The sequence below is a fragment of the Alligator sinensis genome, unplaced genomic scaffold (assembly GCF_000455745.1).
Source record: "Alligator sinensis unplaced genomic scaffold, ASM45574v1 scaffold144_4, whole genome shotgun sequence".
Taxonomy (NCBI): Eukaryota; Metazoa; Chordata; order Crocodylia; family Alligatoridae; genus Alligator; species Alligator sinensis.
Genome location: NW_005842190.1, coordinates 967,345 through 980,149, shown reverse-complemented (window position 1 = coordinate 980,149; position 12,805 = coordinate 967,345). Strand labels below are relative to the sequence as shown.

The window sequence follows — 12,805 nt, the reverse complement described above, 5'->3', positions numbered from 1 at the left end:
TTAATTACATCATCATGCTTCTTTTATCCAACTACAGAAGTGTGAATTATTAAATCTAGTCCATGCTAGCAAGTCCCTTACTTCCTGGTATCTGTTTCCTCATGAATAAATGGGGATACTTTTTTTTTTTATTTAACTCAAAGGTTTGTAAAGTTTAATTTATTTGTGTTTGTGCAGTGTTAGAAGTCCTCTTAAGAAAAGTGAAATAGAAATGAAGAGTGTATTATTATTTACAGAATCTGAATCAGAGGCCTTTTTTCTCTGATTTTGTAGCCAGAGCAAACCTGCAAAATTGTGGGGTGGTAACAAAAATATTAATTTAAAAACTAGAGCTTCTGCAACTCCATAAAATAGACAAGATGATACCACTTGTAACCAAGTGGATTGGTGGTGTCTTACTAAAGGAAAAAAGCTCCTGCCAGTTCTGTTGCTCTTCCACTCTTCAATCCTCTGTGCATGTGGATCTCACTCATGCTGCTTTCTCTGCAGAAGAGTTCAGAATGTTTTCTTCAGTAGTGCAGGATAGGTGGTACATATGCACACTACATGCACTTGTTTTTTCCCAATTTGCAGAGCATAGAGGGCAGAGCAATTTTAACCGCTGCTCAGCTCCTCTGCTCACTCCTTGACAAAGAGTTGGAACAACCTCTGTGTCTATTGTATTCTTCTAGGCTGTATGGACAGGCATTACATTTGTGCTGGGAAAATGTTTTTCTCTCGGCACAAAAAAAGTGTACAGCCATTCAGTGGCCTTCCACAGGAAAATGAGTGCACTTCTGACCAGGAATATCACTCTTCTCCTGCATTTACTTCAACAGTTGTATACTTCTTTCAAGTAGTAAAGAGCACTGGTATCTCAAGTCCTCTTCTCTCCTACCATCCTGAAAAGGAAACAGAGGGAAGGAGGCAGAAGACTGGTTCCTTGATAGCCTGCCTGTCCAGGAGAGAGCTATCTAGGAGCTCAGCAGAGACCCTGATGCCAGTGCCAATGCTCCTGGTCACTGAACAGACCAGGGTCACCCTGGCTGACTGCAGTCTGTGCATGGAAGAGGGTGGCATCCCCTGCAGTTCAACTTATCCCTGCTGCCCCAAGCATGAGTGGGGCCGTGCTACCTCAACCCTTTTGCAGGGCAGGAAGTAATCCTGATCTCTGCAGGGGGTGGGGAGTGGAAAGGGTAAGGAGAGCAGTTATTCTCACCACTGCCAGCCTTAGGGGCATTTTCCAAATGTTCTTAAGTCACTATCAGGCGTCTGCAGGAACAGACAGCTACCCCTGCTGTCTACAGGAGAAGGGAGATGAACTCATGTTGACTTGTTGGCACCAATTTTCTTTTCTAGAACCACATGATAGGAAACTGGAAAATCAGCCATCTAGAGAGAGTATAGAACCCTTCAAGTCAGTACCACAAAATATACCACTATTGTCAAATAACCAGGTATCCAGGTTTTCTCTGATCAAAAAAGAAATCCCCAACTTTTGGATTAAAAAAAGTAAACCAAATTCCATATTTTTCCATGATTAAAATAAAACATCATTACATATATATCTACATATTAGTGGCATTTCATTTTAATCACGGAAAAATGTGGATTTTGGGTTACTTTTTTTAATCCAAAAGTTGGAGATTTTTTTTAAATCAGAGAAAACCAGGATCCCTGCAAATAACTTAGCACTAGCACAGTAGGCACAGCTATGTGTTGCTATTTTGCATTCAACTAATACAGCAATTACTATTTGCACATTTGTCATCAGCACTAACTCGTTTGGTACTAAAGCTTGGCTTTGTGATCTCATTTGGCACTGAAGCACTTTGTGCGAAGTCAATACAGCATCTACTCGACCAGTGCGCAAGTAGTGGTATCTTTAAAGTTGATGCCCTCTGGAGTTGGCCTTCTTAGTTTGATAGTCTTGTAAATAACCCCAGAATCAGCTTCTCTGCTTTTGGAGACAGGACAAAGCCCTGTCTTCTGCTTTTGGATGTGTCTTCCATTTCTTCAGCTTGCAGTGAAGAAACACAGGAATAAGTTTGTACAACCTTCTGAAGCACAGAGGAAACCGTAGTTCTTCACCGCTCCTGGGACAGCTCCTCTTAGAGAAATGTTCTTCATCCTCATCATCTCCCCTTTTCTTTCCTTCCCCTGTGCCATAGAAATTAATCTCTTGAACCTGCTTGTTTTCCATGAGCACTTTCCAGGGTGACCAGCTGTATAAACTGTCATCAGGATTTTTATTCCTTAGAGCTTGTACACCTGAAACCTCTTTCATTTCTTGGATATTATCTCCCTGCCAAGCATGTCAGATCCATATCATTTTCAGAATTGGCCTTAGTGGGCCATATTTAATACAGTATGCCATTCCTCCATCAAAATCATGTTCTCTCATCTGCCACCACTGAGAACTGTCTAGCTCAGTGGTCACTAACCATCTCAATCCACTAGTAGATCTTGGAGCCTCTTGCATTAGACCTCGGAGCCTCTTGCAGTAGATCCAAAGCTGGGGTGGAGGACTGAGTGCACATGCCCACATGTACGCATGCACCACAGCCCAGCAGGTCAGTCCATGGGGGAGGGAACGGGGGTGAGGGATAGATCGAGGCACAGTGCCGCAGAGGCAGAAGCAGGGGTAAGTTGAGTGGGGCCCCAGCTGGGTGGGACTTACCTGCTGGGGAGGTGCACCCCCAAATAATTGTTTCTCCCTTTGACTCGATCTCCCCCCACCCTTCTCCCAACACCCTTGAGTGCATTGTGTCCAGCCCCATGGACATGTCCAGCTTTTCTAAATAGTCCGTAACCTGTGAAATCACAAATGCAAGGTCCATAGAGATTTTCTCATTCTTCTGTGCACTGAGTCACTCCACAGGAGCAGCTGAGTTTAAGTAGAAAGAAAAAGGTGATCTTCATAACAAGTCATTTCCACTGATGTGAGTTTCACTGTCTTCTCCAGAAGAAGCATTTGGATCAGCTTTTATAGATCAGCTTTTCAAAAACCTGTAAAAAGAGGGTTGCCATGCTCAAGATCCAATTTAAGTTGGTAAACTAAAAAATATATCAACTTCAGTTAGCTGCCCAGAATATAGTACCCGTGTCTGAGACAATTCTGGAACATGCAAAGGATTTGTGGGCCATCTCCAGCATCCATTTCTGTTATTTCAAAATGAGTAGATGGGACATATCAGGATTTGAATATTTTTGTTTTCATCTGGCATCTTCTTTTTTTGCTGTCATGGCAGGTAGTGAAGAGCCCAGATAAGCACCAGGATCCACCCAGAGTGATGATAAAGAACCAAAAAAGCCTGGATGAATTGTCTCTGATTCCCTGCAGGCTAGATTTGCCAGCTGTTCAGTGTTGCATCATGTATAAGCTCACAGCAAACAAAACGGGGAGGAATTTAAAGCAATGGCCACAGGGAAATGTTACAAGGAGAGGCCTTTGTCAGCACCTGGTATCTTGAAGGAAGTACAAACACTAGTTCAAGATTTACCTTTTGAGGGTCAAAATCTATTTAAGTACAAATTGATGAAGCATATATCCTGTAAGGGACTATAGTCTACCCTTTGGTAATAGGAGAGGTATACTTCATCTTTTGAAAAGAAGAGATACAGACTTCTAATTATTTTCTCTACTGGCACTTTTTGTCAGGACATTAGTGGAAGTGTCAGATTTGATTATGTAGTCAAGGATACTGGACTAGTTCATACAGGTATTTTATCCCTAATCTATACAGATATTTGTATTAATCTTTCTTCTCTTTTGCTCTTTAAGGAGGCCTGGCCAGAAATTACAGAAAACCAGTGATTCTTGTAGGTCATCCAAATGGATGTAATGTAGAGTAAGCATGTCAAACTTGTCCCAGGCCAGGTCCAAACCCCAGGGCTCTTCTGCATCAGATCCAAGACACCAGAGACAACTGCAGCAGGTCTAGTGGGGGCAGCAGGGGTCAGGGCAGTGGGGACATGTGGCAGCAGCAGAAGTCTGGCAGCCATCGGGTGCGTGTATAGTATCTGTACAGACCTCACTTGCCCCCCTGCCACCAAGAGCCAGGGCTATCAGGGCCCAGAGACCCTGAAGTCTGTGGCAGGCTTTGCCCCCTAGCTTTGTTCCCCTGTAGCCTACCAGTCTGGATAGAATGGCACCACAAGCCATACATTTGATGCCCCTGCCATAGAAGGTAGATCGAAACAAACTAGCTCAGGTACCAGAAGCAGTATAGCTACATTAGCAAGGTGCTCCAAGCTAATTTTGATACTACTGAGAGCTCTTATGCCATCTCAGCTGAGTGAGATGCTTTGGCAAATCTCCTAGACTTTTTATTTTATGTAGTAACAGATCCAAAGATCAGTGGAGTAACTAGGGTTGGGTAACCAGGCCAGCTGCCCCAAGTGCCAGCTTGGGAGGAGTGAGGAGACAATAAAAAATGGCTGCCTCCACCACACAATCACAATAGCAGCAGTGATAGAAACCAGAAGTTGCCACTACCCCTGTGTGGCAGCTGCCTTGGGCACTTGGCCACATTGTTATGCCTCTGGCAAAGATAGATTGGTGTTAGTTCAAAGACTATCAAAGCAACTAGCAGATTGGATTAAACAATATATAAAATCATATATAAACATAAATTAGAACCTCTAGCAAACTCAGGACTCATTCAGTTACAGCACAAGTAATTTCACTGGTCTGTTTTAACACGACTCCAATTTTAGCAGGAATTTTTTAGATGGTCCTTGATTCGCATATTTACAAATTTCTAGCCTTTAGTGGCAGGCTCATGATTGATGCTCCGCTAGAGTGTGATTCTGGAATCCTTATTTAAATGAACTCTTAGCTCCCACCACCAGAGAACCACATTACTAACTGATCATGATGAGTGTGATCTGCATCCACACAGAATTGGAGGAAAAAAGAACAGCTATATACCTTACAATAACTGACTCTTTGAGATGTTTTGTGCATGTAGATCCTGTCATCTGCCCTTCTTCCTGGCAGCTCTGAATCAACTCATCTGGATTCTGAGCAGCAAAGGAACTAAGTGTTTGGAACCATTCCTCCCTTTATGCCCTCAGAAGGGGAAAGACAGAGGCATGCAGGGCACATACACAGTCTTCTAATTGAAACTGCACTTGAAAATATTCTAAACTTTTATGAATAGGGCTCACACACACTATGGGTAAAGCCCACATGTGCAGAACATCTTGAAGAATATCAGTTACTAAGGTGAGTAACTGCAATCCCTTTCTTTCTGCCCCCTTCTATTGGATATGCTGGTTATTATGCATACAGATAGTCAAAAGGAGGGGAGGAGAGAAAGTAGAGGGGAAAGGAGCATAGGAATTGAAGAATGGAAAAGTGAAGAGGAAAAAATAAGAAAGGAGAAAAAGGAGTTAGAAGCAGTGGAAATGTAGAGGAAAATGTGTGTGGGTACAGTATATTATGAAATATTTTGAACCCCCCAAACAGTAAAGATTTACCAAGCTCTCCTACAGAGGAGCATGTGTTAAATAGCACATCAGCCTCCTGCTTGTATTTGTATAGCTCACAATCTTATAAATAAGGGGGAAAATTGAATAATAATAATTGAATTTTTGTTGACATTCCAGGACTAAAATATATATTTTAAATGGCTTGGTTTCTTTAAGCTGGAGTCATTTATTTGCCATACAAACTCAGAAAACTGTTAGAAGTGGTAAGGGACCCTGGCCATAGGAACCCTTCCATGATAAATCAGGAAATCCTGATAAAAGGCATGCAGCGTCATTGCAATTCACCTTGTATAAACAATGACACCACCTATTGGTATTTTTGCACAAACTCACTTCCTGAAGTGTTTTGATAGAACAATGGCTGGCAACCTTTTTAGGCTGTGGGCCCTAATGACCCAACTCAGTTCAGAGGTGGGCAGGCGCAAGAAGCCATCATCTTCCCACCATGGCACCATAACCCATGACCACTTCTCCATGCCACAGCACATAGGGGAGAGCCCCACTGCTGAAGATCCATGTTCATGGACCATGTCCAGTGGCTTAGCCTGCAGGCCATAAGTTGCTAACCCCTGTTATGGAAGATATTTTAATTTGCTACAATGTGGATAATTTGGTAAACTAGTTACACTAATTAGAGTCTATAATTCTGAATCTTTACTAATCATTCAATACTTTATTTTAACAAAATGTGTTATGACCAACATACATAAAACAGTATTAGAAACATATTGATCTTGCATTAACCTACTGGTATGTGTTTTAGAAACAAGGAAATTCTGATTTCTGAAACAAGTAGAGTGAATAGAATAAAATTTGGACTATGTAACAGTTTTTACAATCCAGACAATTTTAAAATACCATATTTTCTCACATGCAACACATACCTTTCTCTTCAGAACTAATGAGGGCAGAGTGGAGCTCCAGATTTATACAGCCTCAGTCAGGGAGGCAGGGCAATTCATCCCTTGAACAGGCACTACATGCAGCAAGCCCAGAGCAGTGCCCATGTTCGATCTGGGTTGAGTGAAGCAATCGGAGCAGACAGTACCCTGAAGCTACAGGGAGCAGACCTCACCTTTCCCAGTCCTTAAAAGCCAGGCTTATCATGCAGTAGCCTCGTCTGAGCAAAGGCAGAAGTTCTTGCTCCTGACCCTGATGTGCTTCCTTGCTGGCTCTGGTTTTGACTCCTGGCTCAGCCTCTAGCTCCCAACTCTGATAGGACTCTTGGCACTCCCTGATTCTGTTTTTCTGCTCTTGATTCTGGTTGGACCTCCAGTTCTGGCTTTTAGTTTCTGATCCTGGTTAACCCTCACCTTACCCTGTCTCCAGCTCTGGCTTTTAATCCTGGTCTGTCTTGATTTCAGCTGCAGCTCCCTGTTTCAGTTCTGGCACCTCCATATCCCAGCTTCTGGGAAACCAACTTGGACTGCACCCATGCTTCAGGTCCCTAAAACTAGGCCTTTACTAATCCACACCCACACCCTAGTCCCTAACAAAAACTAGTTGGTGGAAATTGTAGCGTGCATTATATAAAAGAGATACAGTAAGAATAGTTTCTTCTACTTACAGAGTGAAGCCAAAAGTAAAATCTGTAGTGATCCACAAGGATCAGAACAGTGGGTAGGCTCAGCTCCCAAGCTACTTCTGTTCAGCTAGTACAAAAAAACATTTTTTTCTTTATGCTGCCTTTCAAAAGCAAGGCACATATTATATTCCAAGATGTATTGTGTGTGAGAAAATATGGTACATTATAAAGTAATAAGTAACACATAATTGGACAGCTGTAGACAACTGGAGTTGCCATCACATTGTCATGGTAGCTATCATGTGACCCTTAGAATGCAAGAAAGGGAGCTCTGACCATCAGGAAACTGAGCTTATTCTGAAGGTTATAGAATTTTTAGCTTCTGTCTGGAAAACTACCAAAGAAGTGCAAGTTTCTTTTATAGTAGATGATATTTCTAATAGTGCAAAATAGTGCACAGGTTGAACTGGGTATGTGATCTGATCTGACGCAATATTTCAACCTACAACCTTTTACCTAGAGGCTGATGACATATAATTTAAATGTGTATATGCAATCTAAAAAAGAAGTGTGTGTGTGTGTGTGTGTGTGTGTGTGTGTGTGTGTGTGTGTACACGTCTTTTTAGATTGCATACCCACCTTATAAGAAAGAACTAACTTAGGTCTAAAGAATAGCCTTATGGAGAAGATTTGCTGCTTAGTAGACGTTACCTTCTTTGAAATAAATTACCATTTTAATTTAGGGAACGTGCTGTACAAGAACTTCGCCGCCAAAATCTTACTTCTACTTACCAGTTAAATTCTACATTAAGGACATCCTCACCTGAACACCCACTCCATAGGTGTCCTGATTGGACCCTGGACCAGTCCTTGGAAGGGTAAGTAGATAAAGGATATTCCAACTCCTGATAGGGAAGAGAACAGAGACTTGAATTGTGAAATTTTGGGGGCAACAGAAGAAATACTGCGGACCCAGTTCTGCTCCTTATTGAAGTCTATGGATTACACTACCATAAAACTAGGGTGCAGTCTTAAATTTATTTGATTCGATCCCTAAAACATTCAGGCTTAGCAAGCCACCTGCTGGAACTCCTGTCCTTCTTAGAAGTACCTTATGCTTTTTGCCTACCCTACTGTCTCTTATTTTTCCTCTAAGAAAGTGGGATTGGGAGTGACTTGCTAAATTGACTATGATGTCCTGCAGCCAGCCAGGTGGGTTTCTTGTAAACTAGAAATGTTCTCAGGGGCATTCTGCCCAATGCAGTTCGAAGATCCACAAGGAAAAGACATTGTAAAGGTGCTCAACTAATAAATATAGTGGTGATCATTACAGAAACTTTTCTAAAAATAACAATGTTTCCATTGGTTCTTGGGGAGGAGAAAACAGGAGAGCTTTTTCTCTGGAACCTTTAAAAGTATGTGGACACCCAGTGCTACTTTGGATTCTACATCTTCTTTCTCTAAATCTATTAAAAACTGTATAGATTTCCTAACCAATGATGAGAAGCTAACTAATATTCTGTAATGTGTAGACTCAGTTATGTGCTTCTCCAAGAAAATTGACCTCCTTGGGGCCTTCCACACTTCTCGAAAGGATCTATTAGAAAGAAGGATGAGCAGAATTGCCAGGAAATATATGTTATATAAACTGCTCAGATTCCCCCCGACACACACACATTTGCCATCTGCTATATACCTGAAATTTAACAAGAGCTAAAAATGTGCTACTCATTTCAGGAGTCTGAAGGGAATTTCCTAAGGTTTTAACAGGTTTATTTATGTGGTTTACAATGGCTCATGTTCAGGTGCCAACATTCTTAACCCTTCCATTGTGGCTCATGGAGCGTTACCTACTTGGGCAGTAAGTAGGTTCTTTTCCCAATTGTCTGTGCTTGTGGAGAAAATCTAGATAGCAACAATATGTAATCCAGAAGGTTGCCTTTGTCAGTATGACAGGATGAGGTTACACATTACAATTAGCATGTGCTAAGAAATGCTAGTCAGTGTTTAAAGTTAGCATCTGCTATGAGCAGTTGCATGTTAAAGGTTAATGCCCTCTCTAATGTGGACTGTTCTGAACTGCAGCTAAAGGGCTAGCAAACAGGGGTGTGGCTAGGAGCCACAACTCTACTTTGTGCCTGTTCTGCTTGCCAGTTCTCTAGGGCAGGGGTTCTCCAACTATCAGGTGGGCCTCCCTGGGGAGGCATGGCATCATGTCAAGGGAAGTGCAAGCTGTGAGCCTTTTTTTGAGGAGAGGGCAGCACCCTAGGCAGCAGGTAGGGAAGCCGGGGGCAGGGAAAGCTGTAGAGCACTTTACTATTCAAATATATGTAAATCAGGACAAAAATATTTTTTGAAATTAAATTAAAAATATTTTTAAAATAAGTGCGCTTAGTGAGAAACAGCTTAAATAAGAAATGAATCATTTTGTGACGAAGGGAGAAAAGCATACAACCCAAGATAAAGAGAGCATAGCTACAGAGGTTCCAGCAAAATACAGAAGTTGAAAATATGATGACGCTATGGTGAGGCGCAGTCATTTTTTTTCATAGCTCAGTGAGGCTCACTATGGTAAAGTTTGAGAAACCCGGCTCTAGGGGCTGTAAAGGCTGTATAGGCTACAGGATTGGCCACTCTGTGAGCTCAACTGATAAAAGCTAAGCGTAAACCAATTTAAATTTGTCCACTAAGATTTTTCTATTGGTTTATCAAAATAAATTTATATATTTTTAGTTAAACATGTATAGCTTTTATATGCAAATAAGCCCTTTGTTTCCAAAATAGTATACTTCCTGGGCTGCTATATTTCAGGTTTTTTCTTCTCTCTTCTTTTGGTTTTTGGGACTTAAATATTCAAGGGTTAATTATGCTTCACATCATTCCACGTTCAGTTCTTAGACATTCTCACTTGGACAAACTAGAGGGAATTAGGGCTTGTCAAGAATTTTTTTTCACTAAATTTTTTTTTTCAAAACAAACTGTGCGAGCATGCCACATTCAACAAAAGTTTCCTGGAAAACAGACTAGCCAGGGGCCTGAGGACTAGTAGGACACTTTTCTGCAATGTAGAAGACTCAGGCTAAGGTTTCTGCTCTGCCCTATTTGTATCTGGCAATTCAAACTTACTTTCCCACATCCCAGATGAATGCCTTATTCACTGTTATTGGCTGTTCTGATGTGATTCTTTGATTCTTCACCTTCCCCCTTTTTGGCTATTCATGAAAATGAGTGGTTGGATTGTGACTGTAGATTAAGTCAACCAATTATCATCTTTCTCTTTTTAGTGGGATTGTGCTGTGGTTTCATAATTCTTAGTGTGTTACATTACTCTGCTGTAATACTACCTGTAGTATAATACCACCTGAGATTCCTGTGTGCTGTATAACTACTAGTCTACCTAATTAGTGGGAAAAACCATTATAGCTCCAGTTTTCAGAGGTGCTGGAATTATGGTTGACTTCAGACAGCATTTGGCTACTCATGTCTTTTGAAATTCGTCAATTGGTGCCTAATTCTGTAAATCGTCTGTAGGTGGAACCCCTGTTGAAGCAAATAGGAGTTCCATACAAAGAGCACTTGCAGGCCTAAGTCCTTAAAGCAGAGCTTTCCAAACTGTGTGCCGCGACACATTAGTGTGTCGGCGGCAGTGTGTAGGTGTGTCGCGCGAAATGCAGAAAATTTTGCGGAAGGGCACCGCGGAGCTCCCTTACTCGCGTCTGCTTCCCTTGGCCCCTCCCCCAGAACTGAATTACTGTGTCGCGAAATGATGCATGTCTAAAAAGTGTGTCACCAACATGAAAAGTTTGGAAAGCTCTGCCTTAAAGGTTACAAATATAAACCACAGCATGGATTTCGCTATTAAATAAATATGAGAGTAATTATACAATTTTCCCCCTCTTCCAGGAATTCTACATTCAGAGACTTCTAAGGTTATTCAAGATGGCATGTGAAAAGATTCCACTCATCCTCTAAAAAGATGGAAGTTTCAAATTTAATCAGGGTCTATTAAACATTTTCCCCTACTGAATACTAATTGATGTCAAAATGCACTTGAAATTCTTTTATTTTGTTCAATGGGAAGAAATTAGGTAATCTTTTATTATTTTGTGCTATATCACAAAGACACTTTGCAGGAAACAGAAGAAGAAAGACTTGCAACTGAAACTGTTCATTGACAGATATTGCAAGGGAAATGTGTGTTTGTTCCAATATTAAAAATATGCTGGTGTAGTAGAGAAAATGAGGAAGAATGTAACAATATGAAACTTTTTAAAAGAAAAAATTGCATATATTTTCCAGTTACAAACACTTGTTGCAAGTCTGTTGTATTTTTGCTGAGATGAATGTTTATACTTGAGAGGATGTACCAACCTTCTCTTTTGGGGGCAACAGAAAATTGGGGATCCAATTTTACTCTTGGTTGAAGTCTATGGAATTACACTACCATAAAACTAGGGTGTGTGAAAGAAGAATTAGGCCCCAAGTTCCTATTATGATCTCCTTAATTTTGTGTTTTTTCACCTATGTCAGAATTGTACATTAAGTATTGCTATAGTTTTATGCAATGCCACAGGAACAGCACTTTGGTAATAATTCTGAATTATCTGTGTTCAGGCATTAGGCACCAGTACCTCGAATTTCTCCTAGAGCTAAATTAATATTCATACCAATCCAAAATTTCTTCTTTTAGCGATTATCTGCACAGACTATACATACAGCCCATGCTTGTAAAATGGGATTCTTTAATCTGCAGTGGAGACACAAGTGGGGGACCTACATGTCCTCATACTACCCAGTCCTGGAGGCATAAAAAGTGGACAGGCCTAATAGTCTCTGCTTATTTGTACTTCCAGCCAGAAAGAATCTCCAGTGTCTGTCTGCTACCCATAGGTCTCAGTTTTATTTAGAAAATATTTTAAAAAATGTAACAACTAACCAACCTGTTGGCAACATTTATCAAAAAGATTATTTTTGTTAAATAATTTGTTATGAAGCAAAATCTCCAGGTTTTAAAACCAGTTCTGTTTGTGAGATGGCTGATAAGCACATTAAATATGTCTTTTTGCCTAGGGAAGTCAGTATTCCAGACAAATGTTCAACATGGAATCGTTTCCAAAATGCATTCATAAAACACAAGATGCTTACTTGAGGTTATTTTTGTTGGAGCAGTCAGTGAAGAGTGTGTTAAATTCTGTAAGCCCCAAGTTATACTCAGCTAGTGCTCCAGTAAAGTGGGATGTTACTGTTGGAAGTCAGTTTTTATCAGTTACCAAAAGACTTCACACTTCATCTTAAAGTACTGAGACTATAGTACTGACTGCTCTGCATTGTAATGCTTCAGTATGGTATTAAGCCAAAAAAATTGCTATATTTATTAAGTAAAGAAACCATTCTGCTCTGCTGGGGTCTTACAGCTTATATGTTTCTTAGTTTGAATAAATGCTGATACTGAATGCCATAAGTTATTAAATTACATTTTGAATTAAAAAAGCCATTTATGGAAATAGCCACTAGTATGGCTATGTTACCTGTGTTATATGGTATATGTTACAAATGTTTTATATAAAAAAGACATTTGGGAGCAGTGCTTAATTATTGAATATTTTATTACTATGGTGCTAACTTCCTATTGAAGTTTTTAAAATGTAGATGAATGTTATTTGTAATGTAGATGATAAATATCTGGGTTTTTTAATATACTTAAAATCTAAAAAGAAAAAATGTAGTGACTTGTTGACATTAAGAAATAATTATTAAGAAACAAATTCATAATATTATTGTGAGGCAGGCACAAGTTTGGTAGAT

The 12,805-nt window shown here is 40.4% G+C and overlaps 1 protein-coding gene across 2 annotated transcripts in view; it reads left to right on the top strand.

The window, feature by feature from the left end:
- Nucleotides 1-12,505, top strand: part of TSGA10 (testis specific 10) — a 41,575-nt gene extending 29,070 nt beyond the window's left edge. For both annotated transcript variants that reach the window (XM_025207220.1, XM_014521168.2), the window contains exons 17-18: nt 7,744-7,878; nt 10,904-12,505. In XM_025207220.1, coding sequence (XP_025063005.1) covers nt 7,744-7,878; nt 10,904-10,928 — 160 coding nt within the window. In that variant the 3' untranslated portion in view covers nt 10,929-12,505. The remainder of the gene's footprint in view (nt 1-7,743; nt 7,879-10,903) is intronic.
- The last annotated feature ends 300 nt before the right edge of the window (nt 12,506-12,805 follow it).